General features: G+C 41.8%; 1 protein-coding gene across 2 annotated transcripts in view; it reads left to right on the top strand.

Annotated features, from left to right (window-relative positions):
- LOC149457977 (trafficking regulator of GLUT4 1) overlaps positions 1-6,383 on the top strand; it is a 48,764-nt gene extending 42,381 nt beyond the window's left edge. For both annotated transcript variants that reach the window (XM_089683058.1, XM_089683057.1), the window contains exon 3: positions 1,491-6,383. In XM_089683058.1, the coding sequence (XP_089539184.1) occupies positions 1,491-1,501 (11 nt within the window). In that variant the 3' untranslated portion in view covers positions 1,502-6,383. The remainder of the gene's footprint in view (positions 1-1,490) is intronic.
- The last annotated feature ends 13,346 nt before the right edge of the window (positions 6,384-19,729 follow it).

The raw sequence follows: 19,729 nt of genomic DNA, 5'->3' as shown, positions 1-19,729 counted from the left end.
TCCACCCATTACATCACTAGAGTATGGTTTTCTCTAAAAGGGAGCTAACATCTAATTACAACAGTCCTTTTACCAGACTATAGTCAGAACAGAGCCATCTAGTGGCCAGCAGTCTAACTGCACCTGCTAACAAGTGGACTTCCACAATTCATTTGATATAGTATACACACCATATTGGTGTGGAGCATGATGTCACCAGTGGTGTGGCTTACATGGCTTGGTTTTTTAGATGCTGAACATATCAAATTTGCCCATGAACTATACAGACATGAACCTGTATATAGGGCTATTATACCAGAAGATGAGATAAGAGATTTATCTCAGGCTTTTTAAAGACAGAATGAGATGTGTTCTTCACTTGGCCTTGTGGTCCCTTAGTTACATCTTGGTAGCATGGGATACAGATAGACTATGTTAACTGCTTGCCGTCCTCCCACAGTTCATTTATTGTGGGCAGGTGGCACAGCCAGGCTAGATTACATATATGTACATTATTCAGCGTTTTCCGGGTTCGGGGCGCACACATGCGTGCCCTTAGCTGACTTGCGCTGTCACTGTTACAGTGAAATCTTGTCAGAAGGTCTCGACCAATGACTTATGGCTGAGACCTGCTGATCATCTGTAGCCAATCACAGCACAGAGTCCTGTGTTTACAAGCACACAGGGCTCTGTACACACATTAGTGATCTGGCTGTTTATTCTCCCTGCTTGCAAAAACAGCCAGTCCTCTTAGTAAAAGCAGCACATATTACACACATTACACTTGTTAGGCCCACAGTTAACCCGTTGATTTCCTCTTGACATTAACCCCTTCCCAGCCAGTATCATTAGTACAGTGACAGTATACAGTATTATATCTTATCACTGTATTAGTATCACTATTGATGCCAGTGTCAATTAGTGTACTTCCCAGCAAGGGTCTGTTAGCACCAGATTGCCTGCCACACTATCCCAGTCCCACTATAGGTGGCTGATCATCCCCATTACCAGTATAGGGTCATAGCTGTGTACATTCCAGTATTTATACCATAGTTTGTAGACACTATAACTTTCACACAAACCAATTAATATACACTTAATGGGGCTTTTTTTTTTTTTTTACCAAAGACATGTAGCAGAATGGCCTACATTTGTGAACAAATTAGATTGTTTGATTGGATGTTTTATAACAGAAAGCAGAAAATATTGTGTTTTTAAAAAATGTTCTGTCTTTTTTCATTTATATAATAAAAAATAAAAAACACAGTGGTGATCAAATAACAGCAAAAATAAAGCTCTATTTGTTTGAAAAAATTATAAAAATGTAATTTGGGTACAGTGTTGCATGAGAATTGCCAGTTAAAGTAGCACAGTTCTGAATAGCAAAAATGCCCTAGCCATGAAGGGGGTGAAACCTTCTGGAGGTCAAGTGGTTAATGATATGTGCATGTTTTATGTCCTTTGGACAGTGATTGCTATAATCTAATGATTGTCACTTATCTTCTTTACAGTTTTCCATTAAAGTTCAATGAAGATCTGGGGCTCAGAGGGAAATCAGGAAGTGGCCTGCTTTTCCTTCACTTGTTGACACCTCCTCACTGCAAGAGAACCTTCCACTTTGGAGGCTTGCTGGAGGAAGGAGCAGGCCCAGCTCTTTCCAAAGTCCAAGGGATTGCATGCAGCACTTTACACACCCTTGGGAATTGAGAGAAATAAGAAAGAGATTTTGGAGCATAGCACATGAGAGGGACTTTTAAAAAGGGAAACAGAGAGATGCCTTGAGGCTGCCCTCCTAACAGAAATACCAACAGATGGACAATGTATGGAGTGGCATCTGGGGACTGGCATTCAGGTGATGGCACAAAACCGTTTTTTTTATTTCCAGCTTTTGTATCAAAGGAATGAAAGCTATTGTCTGTAATCAATAATATAGCTGAAAACTGCCACATATAGGGTCGCAAATGGGAAAGAACCTCACATGGCTCAATGTCATGTGACCTTCCTCTGTTTTGGATGATGCTGCTTCCTCGCTGACAAAATGGAACAGGACTTTTAATCTCTTTTTTAGTATTTTTGATGGGCAATTTAACACAAACTCAGAAACCAAAAAAAAAGACCATTTTGCATGGATGCTGGTCCTGGCTGCTGTAAGCACCTCTTCTTCTTTGCATCTAGTCCATGCTGTAATATACTGTACATATATAAGGCTGTCACTGATGGAGCATCGCTTATGCAAAGTGAACACCAAGCACTTGTTAGGTAAAATCCCAGGTATAACCAGTAGATGCAGGAATTGTATTATCCAGATGTTTGTATTTAAACATTTATGCTCTGTTAGGGTTGTGGTCTCAAGAGACAATAAGAAAATTAATGTATCATAGGAATGAAATAAGACTTATACAAACATTAATGAGAACTGTTTGGTAGTTACTGGAACAAAAGTAAGTGTTGCCTATGTTAACCAATCACATTCTATTATTTTGATTAAAAATTCCAGCAAGGTGACATAGTCTTTAGGGAAACACTAAATAGATGTCCTACTTTGTGTTGTAAACCCTGTGGGATATCTGCTGATGCTGAATGCTGTTGGCTTTCAGACTTCCAAATCTGCAGGCCAGCTGTATACAGTGCAGATAAAAGCAACCCAAGGCTGCCACACCTCAGCTTTTTTTTTTTTTTGGAACAACACAACTACCCCTCAGGAACAATTGCTTTTGTCTGCACCAATGGCTGTCATCAGTGGGTATTGCAAATAAAGAGACTTCCACCCATCAGTAACTGTGCAATGTTGTCAGCTTTTCTAATTGCTTTTCCAAACTGAAAACTCTATTTAAGAATATTGGTGCCCTGGGCTTTTTTTCTCAGAAAATGGGTGCAGGAACACAACCACAACCCCCTCAAAACCCCCTCCCCCCCTCGCATGCACACACCCTCCAAACCGCATCGAATAGTGGGTGTGGTCATTTTAGTAACAGTGCATTACATACAGAGTGCAGAGTTGGGGGGTTACACACAGAGTGCAGAGTTCGGGGGTGCTACGTACATAGTGCACAGTTTAGGGGTGAGCTGTATACAGAGTTTATAGGTGCACTGCACACAGAGTACAGAGTTTAGCCTTCTTCCACAGCTGCTTACCTCTGCATACCCATTCACATCTCACTTTCACCCCACTTTAGCTCTGACCTCTGCATGCAACCCCCATCCACTTACCCCTTCTCCTTCCCCCTGCTTAAAAGCGCCACCATCTTCCACATGTCTGTTGTTGTATTAAGCTGAATCACCCAGCTGGCTCCAGTACCCCCCTCCCCCCACCCCTGGATACTGTAGGTGGCTCCGCTTCACTCACTTGCAGAGAGATCATCCAGTGGAGGTGTCGGCATATGCACTACACCACAGGCACCTGCATCTCCCTTGTCCCCATCCTGCACTCAGTAGGAGCTGCTCAGATCTGAGGGAGCCATTGGGAGACAAGCTGGACTTCTGTTAGGGGGCAGTGGAAGGGGGTTGCATGCAGAGGTCAGAGCTGAAGAGGGGTGAAAGTGAGATGTGGTGACCAGACAGCAGAGGGCTTCAACTAGAGGTGGTGGAACTGAGTTCTACCACGTTCTAGCTGAAAAAAGACCTGTTGGAGCCTACATGGTGATGTAGATGAACCTCAGGTACACAAAGGTGTCTACACGTTTCTTCTAGAAGGTCCTGAAAGCCATGAAGCCTTTGGATCCTGTGATGTAAACAGTGACTTTATACAAAGTCAGTTCTTGGTTCTGCCTCTTTTACTTACCAGTATCCTTTGGTGTTTAAAGCCGCCCATCACATTGCTAGGCCAATGAGGAGGTTTAATAGTCAGAAGGGTTGGGCCAAGCACTATCTTCCTCGGTGAAATCACTATTTCAATTAACAGAGTGTCCTGGGTTTTAGGACTCCTGGGGTGCTCTTGTAGAAGTCAGTAGGTCTAGCTTTTCATCTATGTTACCATCTTAGGGACTTTTTATGTTTTTAATTAGGATTAAGTAGGATATAATATAAGAAAGGGTCACATGCTTGATAATTACTTGATAACTTGCAGTGCAAATGGTAAACAAAGCCTGGTCTTAATTTGTAGGTTCTGAACTGGTTCTAACTGGTCTAAATTTAATAAAATCTCTTGAGACTTTTGCTTTTCCCAGACAAAAAAAATAAAAATGATGTGACTGTTCTACCAAGGACAAAAATGCCTCTGAGTTCTCATAAAACTGGCTATACTGACTTTTATGGCAACGTGTTATCCATCTAAATATTTATTTATTACAGGTACTTATATAGCACCATCAATTTACGCAGCGTTTTACACATATATTGTGCATTCACATTAGTCTCTGCCCCCAAGGAGCTTACAATCTAAGGTCCAGATCTCACATTCACACACATACTAGGGTCAATTTAGACAGCGGTCAAGTAACCTACCAGCATGTCTTTGGAGTGTGGGAGGAAACCCATGCAGGCACAGGGAGAACATACAAACTCCAGACAGGTAGTGCCGAGAACTGGGATTCAAACCGACAACCCTAATGTTGCTAGGTGGAATAGCTAATCACTGTGCTGCCCTATCTGGGGAAATTCAGCATAAATATTTTATAACAAGATCTTAAAAAAACACAGTCCTCAAGTTTGCTGTGCTATTTGTATACACACATGAGTTACAGGTCAGGAGCAACCTTAAACAGACTTGTGCATTGAAGATCTTTATGCCTGCATCATATCGATGGCAGTCACCTGCTGTCTGTGGTTTTTCCTTTATCTCTATGAAGAGAAGAGGCTACCACAGGGCACATCACATGTCAATGCAGGTGCCCCAACTGACTAACTAGGAATGCAGATTTCTGGATTTTTAGGTCCACTGATTTATGGGGTCCCCCTGTTGTACCCTCAATTCAGATGATTAAAGCCCCACAGACAGTCAATGGCAGCTGTTAATGTCAGTTTAGGAAATATAAGCTGGTGTATTTTATAGGACAGTGATTGGAGACATGGTAACCCAAAACAAACAATCAAATTCTACCTTTTAGACATTTCAACCAGTCATAAAAACAACTGTTTTCTGATTGGTTGATTTTGCATTAATAGTAGAACATGGTAGCTTTATATTGCTTCCTGAGGTTGTCACTATATGTAATGTCGGAAAAATAAACATAGTAGTTTTACTAACTTCTGTTATGCTGACTCTTGTAACATGTGCAGTTTCTGCCGTGACAATTGCTTTGTAGACACACTTGTCAGAACTCTTTGCCAATTAGTGTTTGGCGATTACAGTGACAGACAGTTAATGGGGCCAGTTACAAACTGAAAACACATTGTATTCTGTCAGTTGTACCACGCAAACAAGGGAGGACTTGCATTAGTTTCAAAAAACATTATTTAAGCATGACATATTTTAAGGTGGGTGCAGAAACACTATTCACCAAAGGAGTGCTATAATTAGGACCTTGAGAAGGTATATCAGATGGTCAGATCAGGCCATAAATCTCTTACACTAGCAAAAAGAGAAAAAGCTGGCTCCTAGAGGTGCTTGTCCTTCCCTTTTGAAATTTTCATGAATCGCAGTAGCACACATTTATGCCCATTGCGATTTTATATCCCCTCCCTTCCTGCCTATCACAGTGCTCTATTGGTCCTCCACCAAGACAGGTGATATCCGTGAGAAGCAGTGATGGGAGGAAGGCAGGAACTTTGCCTTTGGATGTGGAGTTTTGGTTTGCATAATCCAGAGGGTTGACACTGTCTACCATAATTGCAACATTTCATTTCTCAACATTTCATTGCCATGTCTAATATGGGAAAATGATTTGCCAAAATTGTACTTTGTTTTCTATTTATTGTGTATGATGTATCATAAAGTCATAATTGGGAGTTTATGTAAATGACTTAAATATAGACTATAACATATAAGCCTTTCACCTTTAGCTTTTACAGGACAGTACTTGGTACCTTCTACAGTCTTGTTTATGAGGACATCAGCATTTACCACTCAAAGAAGACATAGAATGCAGACACAAGAGCATATTTATGCCAGAATGAGGTGCAATGCAGGCAGGGCAGAGTGCCATGGACAAGAAGGCTGCATGGCTCTGGTCCAACCCTTGCTAAGCAGTGGCATGGCCAATAAACATTAGCATCACTCCCCACAATCCTCCTTTAGCATATGCAGCTGACTTTCCCTCTGGACAGTGATGCCTCTCCTTCGATTCTTACTCAGTTCAGACTACCAACAGTAGCATGCGCACATTCCACTCTGAATCCCAACTGCCAAAATACAAGGGCATGTTATTAGGATTATACAGTATATATGGGGAGGAAGTGAGGGATTAAATGCATTCCATTTTGTATTTTGGCATGAAAGAAATAAAGTTTGACAGTGCATGGGACAATTGTCTTTGGTCTCATCTTTTCCTTTGCTTCCACAGTGATAGCTGTAAAAGACCTGGTTTTGCTATGTTTACTGGGCATTTCTGTGTGATACTTTTGGCAGCTGCTCCAAGGAAAGAATGTGCAGTAGGATGGAAGATATTGGATGCTGGCCAGGTTTTCAATATATCAATGGTAAAAGATGAGATGAAACAGGGAGCAGGTTGTGCTCACCGAGAGAGAATATTCATCAACCTGGCCTTCGTGAGCCTTAGTCTGTGCACCTCAGGTAGCCAAGCCTGACAGATGCCGAGCAAAGCAGGGAGCGCTCAAATTTCCTGTTCTGTAGATTGGGAATCCAACAGAGGAGATTTTGTGAAGGAAATCAAATCATATTACATTCTTTAAAGGAAAACAAAAGCATATTGTAGAAAATACACACTATATACACAATATAAAACTTTGTTGTAAAAAATTAAAATTGCACCAAATTTTCAGTTTTACTAGCATGGTGTTTAAATTGAAATCAAATTACTCGTTAAGAATATATGAATACTTGAACATCCCTAGCTGGTTCACCAGTTCTGCTGACTTTCTATCAGATGTAACCCATAGACGTGAGCTAAAAACAGTACAGTGCAGCTAAACAAGAAGCCAGCAAATGTAGTGAGAAAATATGGCAGCCCCCATGTACATTTATACCTACACACTATACATTTGTAATACTACTAAGTGTACAGTTAGGGTTAAGTGCACTTTCAGAAAAAAAAAATACAGTAAGCCACCCTCCCAAGCCCTCTTGACTTAAATAAACATACAACTCCCTCTCAGCAGTTAATTCCTTGGGTTAGACAGCTACAGCCTACCCTAATGTTTACATTCATTTCCACCACTGGCTGCACCGATGCAGTCATCTCCCATAGACTTGTAAAGGACCACGATCTCCAGAAGGTTAGACACTCATAGATACAAGTCTATGAGGGCTCAATGTACAATCTTAGCTACCAGTAAACAATGATGGCTGCAGAATACAATAGCTATTCTGCTGTTCTGGTAAGAGAGCAGCTGGGTGAGGGTAAGTTAATTTAGGCAAAGAGGGCTGGGAAATGTGGTTAAAAATGCATCTCTATCTGAAAATATTAGGTGCTTGGCTGCTATGCTGACTGTTTTAGTTCAATATTTTAAATCACCATTACACATGGAGAAAAAAATATATGTGAACCCTTTTTTTTAGTTACTGGTAAACAATCCCCACCATACTTTCTGCTGATTAGGCTTACACATTCCCAAGAGTTTATCCAGCATATACCAAGAACTGAACGATCAGTATTGGGCGCATGACACTTAAGCTTCACAGTGAATCAACTACATAAAACAGGCATGCACAATGGAATTACAGATTATAAAGTAAACCGTCAACAGGTATATGAAGATTCAAGTATTAAATATTCTTTCCACGCAGTAAATGATAAATAGATCCAAACCATGGAAGATACCTTAGTGCCACACCCCTTGTAAATCTGAAAACCACTATAACATATTGTAAATATGGATGGGATTTTTTAGGCACCAAACTAAATCAAAACTGTATTTAAGTGCAGTTTTCACCCAGCTGATAGTATTTACAAATGGCGGTTCATTCACTTTTTATCAGACCATATTTTGCTAATCAAGTTTGTAGATTTTAATTGATTGTGAAATAAAATATTTGTGAATTGTTCATTTGGTGTCTAAAAATTCCTATCCATAGCAGTAAATGAGTCCTAAAACAAACCCCCATGAACCCCTTTAAGCTGCAGGCACTGCCGAACAATTAATTTTCAAAGTTTACAACAGAAACATGGAAGTCCCTAACTCTGCTCCCAGGTCCCAGAGATCTTGTTCTGTATTATATTAGAGATTGTAATGCTGGGTACACACGATCTGAACCAGCAGACATTCGGACAGTGGTTACAGCTGACTATTGGACAGAAGACATTCCAACGACCGGCTTTTGTCAAAGGGACATCCTGGAAAGCCAGCATTCGGCCAGCAGCTGATCAGCGCTAGCAGCAAATGGCTGTGAGTGCTGATCAGTTTGTTCTGGCTGGGGGGCAGTTCCCCTGGCAGAACACAATAGCTTAGTGGAAGAGATCACCGCACTGACATTGCATAGTTAGTTTGGCAACCTCCCAGGTTTTTTTTTGTTTTGTTCTGCCCGCGTGTACTAGGCTTTAGACAGGGACCTTTATCTGTGCATGCATATACAATGTATTTTCCCAAATTCAATACTAATGCATTTGGAACAATATACCACAAGTAAAGGTCAATGCAATGAAACATCCACATTTATATGATTACAGGGACATACAGATAACCGAGTGTATGCCTCACTTGTTGGCTCCCCAGCCAATACCTATATACACCTACTGTATATACAGTTGTGTCCAAAATTATTCAACCCCCAATGCTGTAAAGGGGTTTAGGGACTATAGTGTACATTTGGAATTGTATTCAGAATCAAATCCTACAAGGACGTTGTAACTACCCAAATGCAACTAAAATGACATCAATTGTTTATGTAATACAGTAGTAAATGGTTCTTATGTGGTTTCTTCATTGCCACAATTATTCAACCCCTTAAAGACTACCACTCTGAAGAACAGAGGTTCATACAGGTGCTTTCCATCAGGTATTGAAAACACCTGTGGATGTCACCGAGCAGCAATCAAGCATAATAAGCACCAATTAGGCAGCTTTAAAATGACTGTGATACTCAGCTCCTTCTAGACATTTACTGGTGTGGTTACAAACATGGTGAAGGCAAGAGAATGGTCCAGGAAGACAAGAGAAGAGGTGATTTCTCTTCACAGGAAGGGCAATGGCTATAAGAAGATTGCAAAGATGTTAAACATACCAAGAGACACCTTAGGAAGCATCATTCGCAAATTCAAGGCAAAGGGCACTGTTGAAACGCTACCTGGTCGTGGCAGAAAGAAGATGCTGACTTCGACTGCTGTGCGCTACCTGAAGCGTAGAGTGGAGAGAAGTCCCCGTGTGACTGCTGAGGAACTGAGAAAAGATTTGTCAGATGTGGGTACAGAAGTTTCAGCCCAGACAATAAGACGCACACTGCGTAATGAAGGCCTCCGTGCCAGAACTCCCAGGCGTACCCCCTTGCTGTCTCCAAAGAATAAGAAGAGTCGACTGCAGTATGCCAAAAGCCATGTGGACAAACCACAAAAGTTGTGGGATAGTGTTCTGTGGACTGATGAAACAAAATTAGAACTGTTTGGGCCCATGGATCAACGCTATGTTTGGAGGAGGAAGAACAAGGCCTATGATGAAAAGAACACCTTGCCTACTGTGAAGCATGGTGGAGGGTCAATCATGCTTTGGGGCTGTTTTGCTTCTGCAGGTACAGGGAAGCTTCAGCGTGTGCAAGGTACCATGAATTCTCTTCAGTACCAGGAGATATTGGATGGAAACGTGATGCAGTCCGTCACACACCTGAGGCTTGGGAGACGTTGGACCTTTCAACAGGACAATGATCCCAAGCATACCTCCAAGTCCACTAGAGCATGGTTGCAGAGGAAAGGCTGGAACATTTTGGAGTGGCCATCGCAGTCACCAGACTTAAATCCGATTGAGAACCTCTGGTGGGACTTAAAGAAAGCAGTTGCAGTGCGCAAGCCTAAGAATGTGACTGAACTGGAGGCCTTTGCCCATGAAGAATGGGCGAAGATACCCGTAGATCGCTGCAAGACACTTGTGTCAAGCTATGCTTCACGTTTAAAAGCTGTTATAACTGTAAAAGGATGCTGTACTAAGTACTAAGATTGAATGTCACTTGGGGGTTGAATAAAACTGATAATGCTGTGAGCACAGAAAAGACATTTGTGGTTATTTCATTATAACTGTTATGTTATATTTGTCTGACCTACAAGTGCCTCTTTAATGTAAATGTAAGCAAGATGACTGAATGATCAAAAGCAATGTCAAACTGGCCAAAACACTCAATTTCAGTGGGGGTTGAATAATTTTGGACACAACTGTACGTTTGTGTGCACATGCCCTATGAAATGAATTGCTCCACAGTGCCTGAAGCAAACGTCAGTGAAAACTTGTATTAAGCTCATTTACTGGTTGGTATGCATATGTAATTCTTCAATGTTCATATCTTGGCCACTGGTTCACTTTAAGAAAATCCATTTTGAGAAAAATATGAAGGCTACCATTCTGCTATTCTGGTATTAACATAGATGAATATATAAAAAAACATGTGTAGGCATATCAACATAAAAAATTGCAAGAAAACATATGTTGCTCTATACACATAAGAATGCAAAAAAAAAAATCGTAGCAGTCCTCAATTGCTACATTACTATTGACTTTTTAATTAATTCAGGCCCTGCCTCTGCAGTTTTCAGGAAGAAGATGTGCATGATACAAAATTATTATTGTGAAAAACCTGCTGATTGTGATTTTAATTACATATTTTAGCTCATATTAAGGTAAATTGGAAGCATTTGGATTTAGCACAGTTATGGTGTTTCTGAATGCAGGATTAGCTGTTCACTGATTAAGTGTATTGCTTGGTAGGGCCTAGAGACTGGCTCTGCTGCTTCCTGAGATACTGACTTGCAACATATATAAAGATAAGGAATTACGACATTCATTTTTCAGTGTGCGTTTTCCAGATATGTGACTTAAAGTATGAAAGTCAGACAAAGTCAGGGAACAAGCATTTTTTAGAAGCAGGCCAGCAGTGGCAGTCTCAACACTTCTCCCATGAGGGGTTTATTCTTAAAAGCTAAAGCACAGAAGGAATAGATACAACAAAAAAAAAATTAGCATTTAAATGGAATTAACATATAATCCTTTGTTGAAAAAAAAGGAATACAAATGTGTGACACTGCTAAATGACACAACAATCAACTAAGTGGAGTCCTCAAGATATCATATACAGGACATTCCGGTTATATTGAGTATCATATTCTTGGCAATGTGCCAGGTGGTGTCTCATTATACTCTTAATTGTATAGTAGAAAACCTCTACTGTAGGTGTTCTGGTTTTTCAGCAAAGCATGTATATATTTATTATAGTCCCACAAGTATATGGAGTAAGCAAGCACATACTGGTTCAGTCAGCAGTCCCAGTTTTCAAATAGTGTAGGGTGATCATTATTGTTGTATGCTATTACAAGCCCACATTCCCACAGGAGAGTTCTCTATAATCTCCAAAAACTGCAACAGAAACCTTCCTTAATTTTAAGTGTTTCTCTAGGCAAAACCTTTTTGGTTTATGAATAGAAAGGGTTAGAATCTCTGCCAGGTTTTATTGCTGTCTGTCCTTTCTGGGAAGATTCGGCCTCTCTATGTCAGAGAGGATTTCCTATCTTATTGGAGAGAATTTCTCTTATATCCAGTTGTGTTTCTGTTACTATTTAATATCTCTCCAATGGGACACAGACAAAAAAAATTCTGATGGGGGTTTAATCCTTTCCTACTTAATTCAAGATAAAAAAAAAATATTGAGGGAGATTCCATAAAGCATCTGCTACACTTTTGTAGCAGTATGGTCGCTTTAAAAAGTCCTGCACCTAATTCATTAAAACATTTTTGTTAGGAGTCTTAAGTGGAAATGCTTAAAGCAAAGCTCCACCCAAAAAGAGAAGTTCCACTTTAAGGACTGCTCCCCATTAAGGTTTGGCACCTTTGGGGGGCAGGGGGGGGAGGGGAGCAGGTACCTGAATTTGACAGGTACCCGCTCCCACTTCCAGTCCAATTGCCTAGGCGACCGGAAGCGAAAGGTGTCCTCCATGTAGTCTTTTGTGACACGTGACAGGTCCCAGAAGACTACAGGACCATTCATGAAGCACAGTGCTACTCGCACATGTGCAGTGGGTACCTGGCTGTGAAGCTGCAAGCTTTCACAGCCGGGTGCCCACACTGAAGATGCTGGCGATTGGAACACAGGACGGCCGGTGAAACGGGGACACACCGTGGGACCGAGGGACAGGTAAGTGGCTGTTTTTTAAAAGTCAGCAGCTACAGTTTTTGTAGCTGCTGACTTTTATTTTTTGACAGGGTCAGTGGAACTCTGCTTTAAGGTAGTTTAATGCATTGCTATTGCTGTGAAAAATTGAAACAGAATTACCTCCCATTCATAGATAGGAAAACTGAACTGAATTGAGACCAACTATATGTTGGTGTTCTGAGACAAGCCAGAGTGCTCAGTGTGGGGCTGCAATGTGTATACATCTTATGCATCATTATTATTATTATACAGTATTTATAAAGCGCCAATAGTTCGCTCAGCGCTGTACATTACAAAGGGGGACAGAACATGTGACAGAACAATACCAATACAATGCAAAACATGAGGGGATTGAGGGCCCTGCTCTTTCGAGCTTACAATCTAGGAGGGAGGGGATAGTGGTACAGGAGGAGATAGCTGTGGGGGATGGAGTGGTAGGAAGAGTGGAGGAGGTCGGCAAGTTAGCAGGGGGTGGGGTAGGCTTCCCTGAAGAGATGGGTTTTCAGGGTGCGCCTAAAGGAGAGGAGAGTAGGTGATAATCTGATGGGTTGGGGCAGGGAGTTTCAGAGGATGGGTGACACCCTGGAGAAGTCCTGGAGGCGGGCATGGGAGGAGGAGACCAGGGAACTAGAGAGAAGGAGGTCTTGTGAGGAGCGGAGTGTGTGTGCTGGGCGGTACTTGGATATTAGGTCAGTGATGTAGTTCGGGGCAGTATGGTGGACAGCTTTGTACGTCAGCGTTAGGATTTTGAATTTGATACGTTGCGCAATCGGAAGCCAGTGGAGGGATTGGCCGAGGGGGGTGGCAGAGACGGAGCGGTTGGAAAGGTGAATGAGTCTGGCAGCCATATTCAGGATCGACTGAAGCGGGGATAGCCAGGGGCGAGGCAGGCCAGTGAGGAGGGAGTTGCAGTAGTCGAGTCGTGATATGATGAGGAAGTAGATGAGCTGTTTAGTGGTTTCTGGAGTTAGGAACGTGCGGATTTTGGCGATGTTGCGGAGGTGGAGTCTGCACGAGTTTGTTAAAGATTGGACTTGGGGCTGGAAGGATAGGTTGGAGTCCAGAATGACACCAAGTACTCTGGCCTGCGGGGCGGGTTTGATGGTAGCGTTGTTCGATGTGATAGAGAGGTCAATGGGGGGTGGTGTCCGGGCTGGGGGGAAGACAAGAAACTCGGTTTTGGAGAGGTTCAGTTTAAGGAAGTGGAGCGACATCCAGTCTGATATGTCGCTCAGCAGGTGTGTGATTCGGGCAGAGACCGAGGGGGTGAGGTGGGGGGTTGAGAGATAGATTTGTGTGTCGTCGGCATAGAGGTGGTAGTTGAAGCCGTGAGAGTGTATGAGTTGGCCAAGGGAGGAGGTGTAGATGGAGAAGAGAAGGGGCCCGAGGACAGAGCCTTGAGGGACCCCAACAGAGAGGGGGAGTGAGAGGGAGGTGGTAGCATTATAGGTAACGCTGAAAGAGCGTTGTGACAAGTAGGATGAGAGCCAGGAGAGAGCAGAATCTCTGAGGCCAAGGGAGTGTAGTTTTTTGAGGAGGAGGGGCTGATCGACTGTGTCGAAGGCCGCAGAGAGGTCAAGGAGTAGGAGAACTGAATAGTGGCCATTAGCTTTGGCGGTTAGCAGGTCGTTGGAGAGTTTGAGTAAGGCAGTTTCGGTGGAGTGTAGGGGACGGAAGCCGGACTGTAGGGGATCGAGGAGGTGGTTGTCGTTGAGGTGAGAGCATAGGCGAGGGTAGACTAGGCGCTCGAGGAGTTTAGATGTAAATGAGAGCAGGGAGATGGGTCTGAGGTTGTTCGGATCATTGGGGTCCAAGGAGGGCTTTTTAAGTATGGGGGTGATGTGTGCATGTTTCAGAGGGGAGGGGAAAGTGCCGGGGGAGAGGGAGAGATTGAAGATGTGGGTGAGGGAGCGTAGGATGGAGGGGGAGGGAGGTCGTAGGAGTTGTGAGGGGATAGGGTTGAGGGGGCATCATCCTCTACCCCTCTACCTTTCACTCGTTACTAGGACGCTGTCAGCTACACAGCATCACTGGATGCTAGAATGCTGTTGGCTACAAAGTATCCGTGGTTGCTAGGATGCTGTTGACTACAAAGCAAATGGAATCTAGCAACCAGAACACTATGTAGCCAACAGTGTCCTGGCAACCAGTGACACTGTGCAGCCTCAAACACAAGGCTGTACATGCAGTGAGGATGGATGTCCATGGTATGGAAAATCCTGGCTCAGTTCCACCCCCAACCATGCCCCGATGTGATACATTAATGTGCCTGTTTCTTATAGGTACATGACTCTATCTTGGCACTGACTTTTGTTGTGTAGAGGCATGACACAATTTGAAAGAGTGTCTGATTTCCATGGATTGTGGTTTATGGCAGTGGTGCTTAACTATATGGGCATGTTTCATCCTGCATAAATTCTCCAGCACTTCTTTGTTCTATATGGTGTGAGGATATGTGAACTTCAATGCCTGCAAGCATCTAGTGAAGTACAGTTCTTAATCAAAAAGTTACATAATTGTAACATGGGACATGATTTGGCATTGCTGGAAGATTGGTCAAAAAAGTGGAAATTGCAGTTCAATGTTTCTAAATGTAAAATAATGCACCTAGGGAAAAAGAATCCCTTGAGAGAGTACAACATTGGGGGTACATTGTTGGCCAGCACTTCAGAGGAAAAGGACTTGGGGTACTTATTTAAGATGATTGCAAAATGAGCAAAGAGTGTGACCAGGTAGTTGGGAAAGCAAATAGAATTCTAAAATGCATCACTACAGGGGTCACCAGCAGGAGGAAGGAGGTCCTGATTCCTCTATATAGATCTTTAGTTATACCTCATTTAGAATACTGTGTCCAGTTCTGGATTTAGAATACTGTGTCCAATTCTGGATTTAGAATACTGTGTCCAGTTCTGGAGATCTTACAAAACGATATTGATAAGATAGAACGAGTCCAGAGACGGGTAACAAAAATGGTGAAAGGTCTGGGGGATAAAACATATGAGGAGTGACTTCAGGAACGTAACATGTACAGTCTAGAGGAAAAAAGGGAAAGGGGAGACATGATTGAAACCTTTAAATACATCAAGGGGGTTAATAAGGTTCGGGAGGGCAGTATTTCAACATGAAACCAAAATCAAGAACATAGGGACATGACCTTAAACTAAAGCTAATCTCAGAAAGTACTATTTTACTGAAAGAGTAGTTGATGCTTGGAATAAACTTCCAGCAGAGGTAGTGAGCCAGTCAACAGTAAATAGTTTCAATCATGCATTGGACAAGCATAGATCTATACTCAAAAAAGTTAACAAAAAAAAACCCAAAACAAAAACAACACACTAACAAACCACCCCCAAAAAAACCCCCCAAAAAACAGGCAGACTCGATGGACCACTCAGTCTTTTTTTGCCGTCACTTTTCTATGTTTTTATGTAACATACCACCATCAGTAGTAGATGAATCAATATACTGTTTATTGATAATTAATGTACTAAATTTGTGCACTAAATTAATGTACTAATATAAATGTATTGTCTGTCTGTAAATACAGTAAGAGGATCACGATAATAACCCTCCAAAGTTACAAAGATTCTTCTAATCTCCTTTCCAAGATATCTCTCACATGGAAAACGCAGTATTAGCCAATTTCACAAGAGATGCTTAGATTAGTCTACTCACCTCTCAATGTAATATGGACCTTATTCTATTCATTACCTTACAATACTGCTCAAGGAACACCAATTAAAGGTAAATGGATTTCACAGATTGCCAGCATGTCCTCTCTATGACCAACGTCTACTGTTATGCACCATTTATTTCAGCAGCTTTTCTCAATTTTCCAAAAAAGGTGTGGCTGAACTTTAAGCACAGCTCATTTAAATTGTAGGTTTTATTATGAACATGGACCTTTTGCGGCCAAATTATTCTGAAAAGGGGTAGAATTCTGGTTTTAACAGCCAACTGATTTTCCTGTGTAAAAGGCGTAAGTGGTTGGGTGTGGGTAATCACCATTATTTATTAAAGATGTCTTTGCATGATAGATAAAACAGTGTACAGCATGGCTAGCCAGTAATGATAGTAATAAGAGAAGCTGGTTATATACAAATTCATGAATGTGACATAATGCAGTGGAATAAAAAATGTAGCTGCAGCTAGAGTTGCAGGGACACTGGTAGTGTCCAGCATGGTGGATGTTGCAGCTGGCAGCATCTCCCCATGTCGTGCATGATAGCGAAAGCAGCAGGCAACGCTTTGGACTCATCCATTATTAATAGTACAGCCTGATGTGTTGATGAATAATACATGGGTGGGAAATGGCACTTGGTTCTCCTTCCTCCATCCAATCATCAGCCACTTATTCAGGACTGGAACATATTTGCTTTGTTTATCATGACTATTCTGTTTGAAAGTGCATTATAAAATACTAGGGAAGATGTAACTGTTTTTAGAACGGACCCATCCTGAAAATGAACACTGAAATCTCCCATTAATACGGGAGCCTGAGTCAAAGTGGAATTGGAGACTGAAGACATAAACATTTAATGAGGAACATTAACTGTAAAACATTTAAACACCTGTTCTTCTGTGCATGAAATGCATTGGCAAAACCATTACCATGAACTGCGTGAGTCAATAAAGAAAGTTACATTGCTAGCATAGACGTGTTAACTTGCCAATTCAGTAATGCTTACAGAAATCAACTTCTCGAAAGTGAGTGGTCATCATTAAAAGAGGAATTCAGGAAAAACACAAAATTCAGTAATGAATCCACAAGCTCTTTATCCATGTCCTGTGTAGGTATGTGTTTTGTGTGTGCAACCATAAATAAAGCGCATTTAAGATAAATGCAATGCATCTGCACCGTTTCCTATTCATATTTGCTGGAGACAGATTTATAATCTTTAGCACATTCGGCTAACTACAAAATGTTCTAATTCCACATTACTAGAATGTATTCACCATTTTGTTAACCATAAAGCATAATATATGAATCCAGCATTGTCTACTGTCCAGCAATTTCAGTCTCCTGTCAAAGAAAAGGTTGCGTTAAAACTAGGGATAATTCCGAACCTAGTCCCAGCAACAATGCTATAGCAGGATCTAATATTTGTGCAGATATTGTGAAGTAGCCTATTTATAACACAGTAAATATGACCTTTCACCATAAAAAACATGTTCCCTTGGTCTCAGCATTCAGCAGACTCCAGCAGCTGACCCTAGCCCTCCTCTGAACCTCCTCCAGACTGTGCACTTTTTGCGTTCCAGCTCCACCCCCGCTTCTTCCTGGCAGCAGCACAAGGTAAGGGGGGTGCACTGTGATGTATGGGAGGGTGGAGGACTCCTGACTTTTGATGGTGGGGGGGGCTCTTGACATCTGATATAATTAAGCGGGGGTGCTCTGGACATCTGCTATTTATATTATGAGAATAATATTCTAGTAATACAATGAAAATGAGGTCCCAAACCACTGGTGTGATCCACAGGAAACCTTATTGGAGACTGCTGAGACAGAACCCCATAGCAGAATCATCATCTGCTACAGGAGAGTGTGTGGGCTCTGTACTGGTCTGCACCTGCTCTTAAGTCTTAAGTTATTGCTAAAACCAGTAATAATCAGATGCAGAGGAAATTATTTAATATGATAAAGATTAGATACATTTACAGTGCATTCATAAAGTATTCAGACCCCATTCACTGTTTTCAATTTTGTTATGCGGCAGCCTGATACTACAGTTGTTTAAATTCATTTTTTTCTCATTAATCTACACTCAGTACACCATAATGACAAAGTGAAAACAGAATTTTAGAAATGTTTGCAAATGTATGAATTTTTTTTTTCACAATGTATTTTTCAGTGGTCAGACCCTTTGCAACAATACCTGAAATTTAGCTCAGGTGTCTCCCGTTTTCCTTGTTCATTACTGAGATGTTTCTACACCTTGATTAGAGTCCACCTGTGGTAAATTAAATTGATTGGACATGATTTGGAAAGGCACACACCTATTTACAAAAGGTCCACAGCTGACAATGCATACTGTATCAGAAAAAAAGCCATGAGGAACTGTCTACAGAGGATTATTGCAAGGACCAGATCTGGGGAAGGCTACAAAAACATTTCTGCTGCACTGATGGTTCCCAAGAGCACAATGGCCTCCATAATTCTCAAATGGAAGAAGTTTTCACAACCAAGAGCTTGTCACCCATCCAAACTGAGCAATCGAGGGAGAAGGGCCTTAGTAAAAGAGGTGACTAAGAACCCAATGGTCACCCTGACTGAGCTCCAGAGATCCTGTATTGAGATGGGACAAAGTTCCAGAAGGACAACCATCACTGCAGCCCTCCACTGATCTGAGCTTTATGGAAGACTGGTTAGATGGAAGCCTCTCCTCAGTGCAAAAAAAAATTAAAGCCCGTTTGGAGTTTGCAAAAGTGAGAGCTTTTTAAGAAGCATTTTTACTGTTTCTTATGAATATGTAATTAGTTGAATGTATATAGCCTTGACACAGTCCTACTTTAAAAGGATGCAGGGAGTTTATATTGCATAGAATGGGTCAATTTAACATTAATTTGGTGTGATGCTATACCAACGAATATGAGAGTGGACCTCACATATACATATATGTACGTATACTAAATGACCAAAAGAACATGGGCACACCTTCGATTTATTGAGTGCAGTTGTTTCCAGTGAAGGGTACTGTTAAAGCCACAGCATACAGTACAAATATAAAGACCACAGTGCACATCCACCTTTGTGGCAACTGACTGGGGGAAGGCTCTTTTTGATCCAGCAGGACTGTGCCCTTGTGCACAAAGGTACATCCAAAAAGTCAGGATTTGATGAGTTTAGTGTGGAGTTGTGCACCTGACCTCTAAAATAAGCTCTTTAGGCTAAATATGCCCACATATCCACTGACACACTAACAAATCTTGGGTAAAACCCTCTGAGAAGAGTAGAGACTGTTGTAGAGACTGTGTCATTAGGCTATTAATTTCAACAAAAATCTTCAAATAAAATATGTGCATCTAACCTATTCTATGCATGTTATTTAAATGAAAAAGCTTCCCATGTGTAGACATCCAAACGTCCTAAAATCACTCCTGGGTGCTGCCATTTTGGATGTGATGTCAAGAGCACCAGCAGACTCACAACTGTCACTCAAGTGACATTCTATAGTATTCCCCTTTGCTCAACCCCCAGCAGCTACATGAAAGGATATGTGGGGGGGGGGGTCAGTGGAGGAACAAGGCCAGCACAGACAGTAATTAGATACTGCTGGAAGAGAGGAGGCCTATAATGTGCAGGGAGAGAGGGAGTAGTCTCCTGGAGTTGTCAACTTTTCTAGCAAGTTC

Source organism: Staurois parvus, unplaced genomic scaffold, assembly GCF_062004578.1.
Source record: "Staurois parvus isolate SC_StPar_1 unplaced genomic scaffold, SC_StPar_1.0 ptg000299l, whole genome shotgun sequence".
Classification (NCBI taxonomy): Eukaryota; Metazoa; Chordata; class Amphibia; order Anura; family Ranidae; genus Staurois; species Staurois parvus.
Note: the sequence above shows the minus strand (reverse complement) of the source record. Positions and strands in the feature narration are given on the sequence as shown.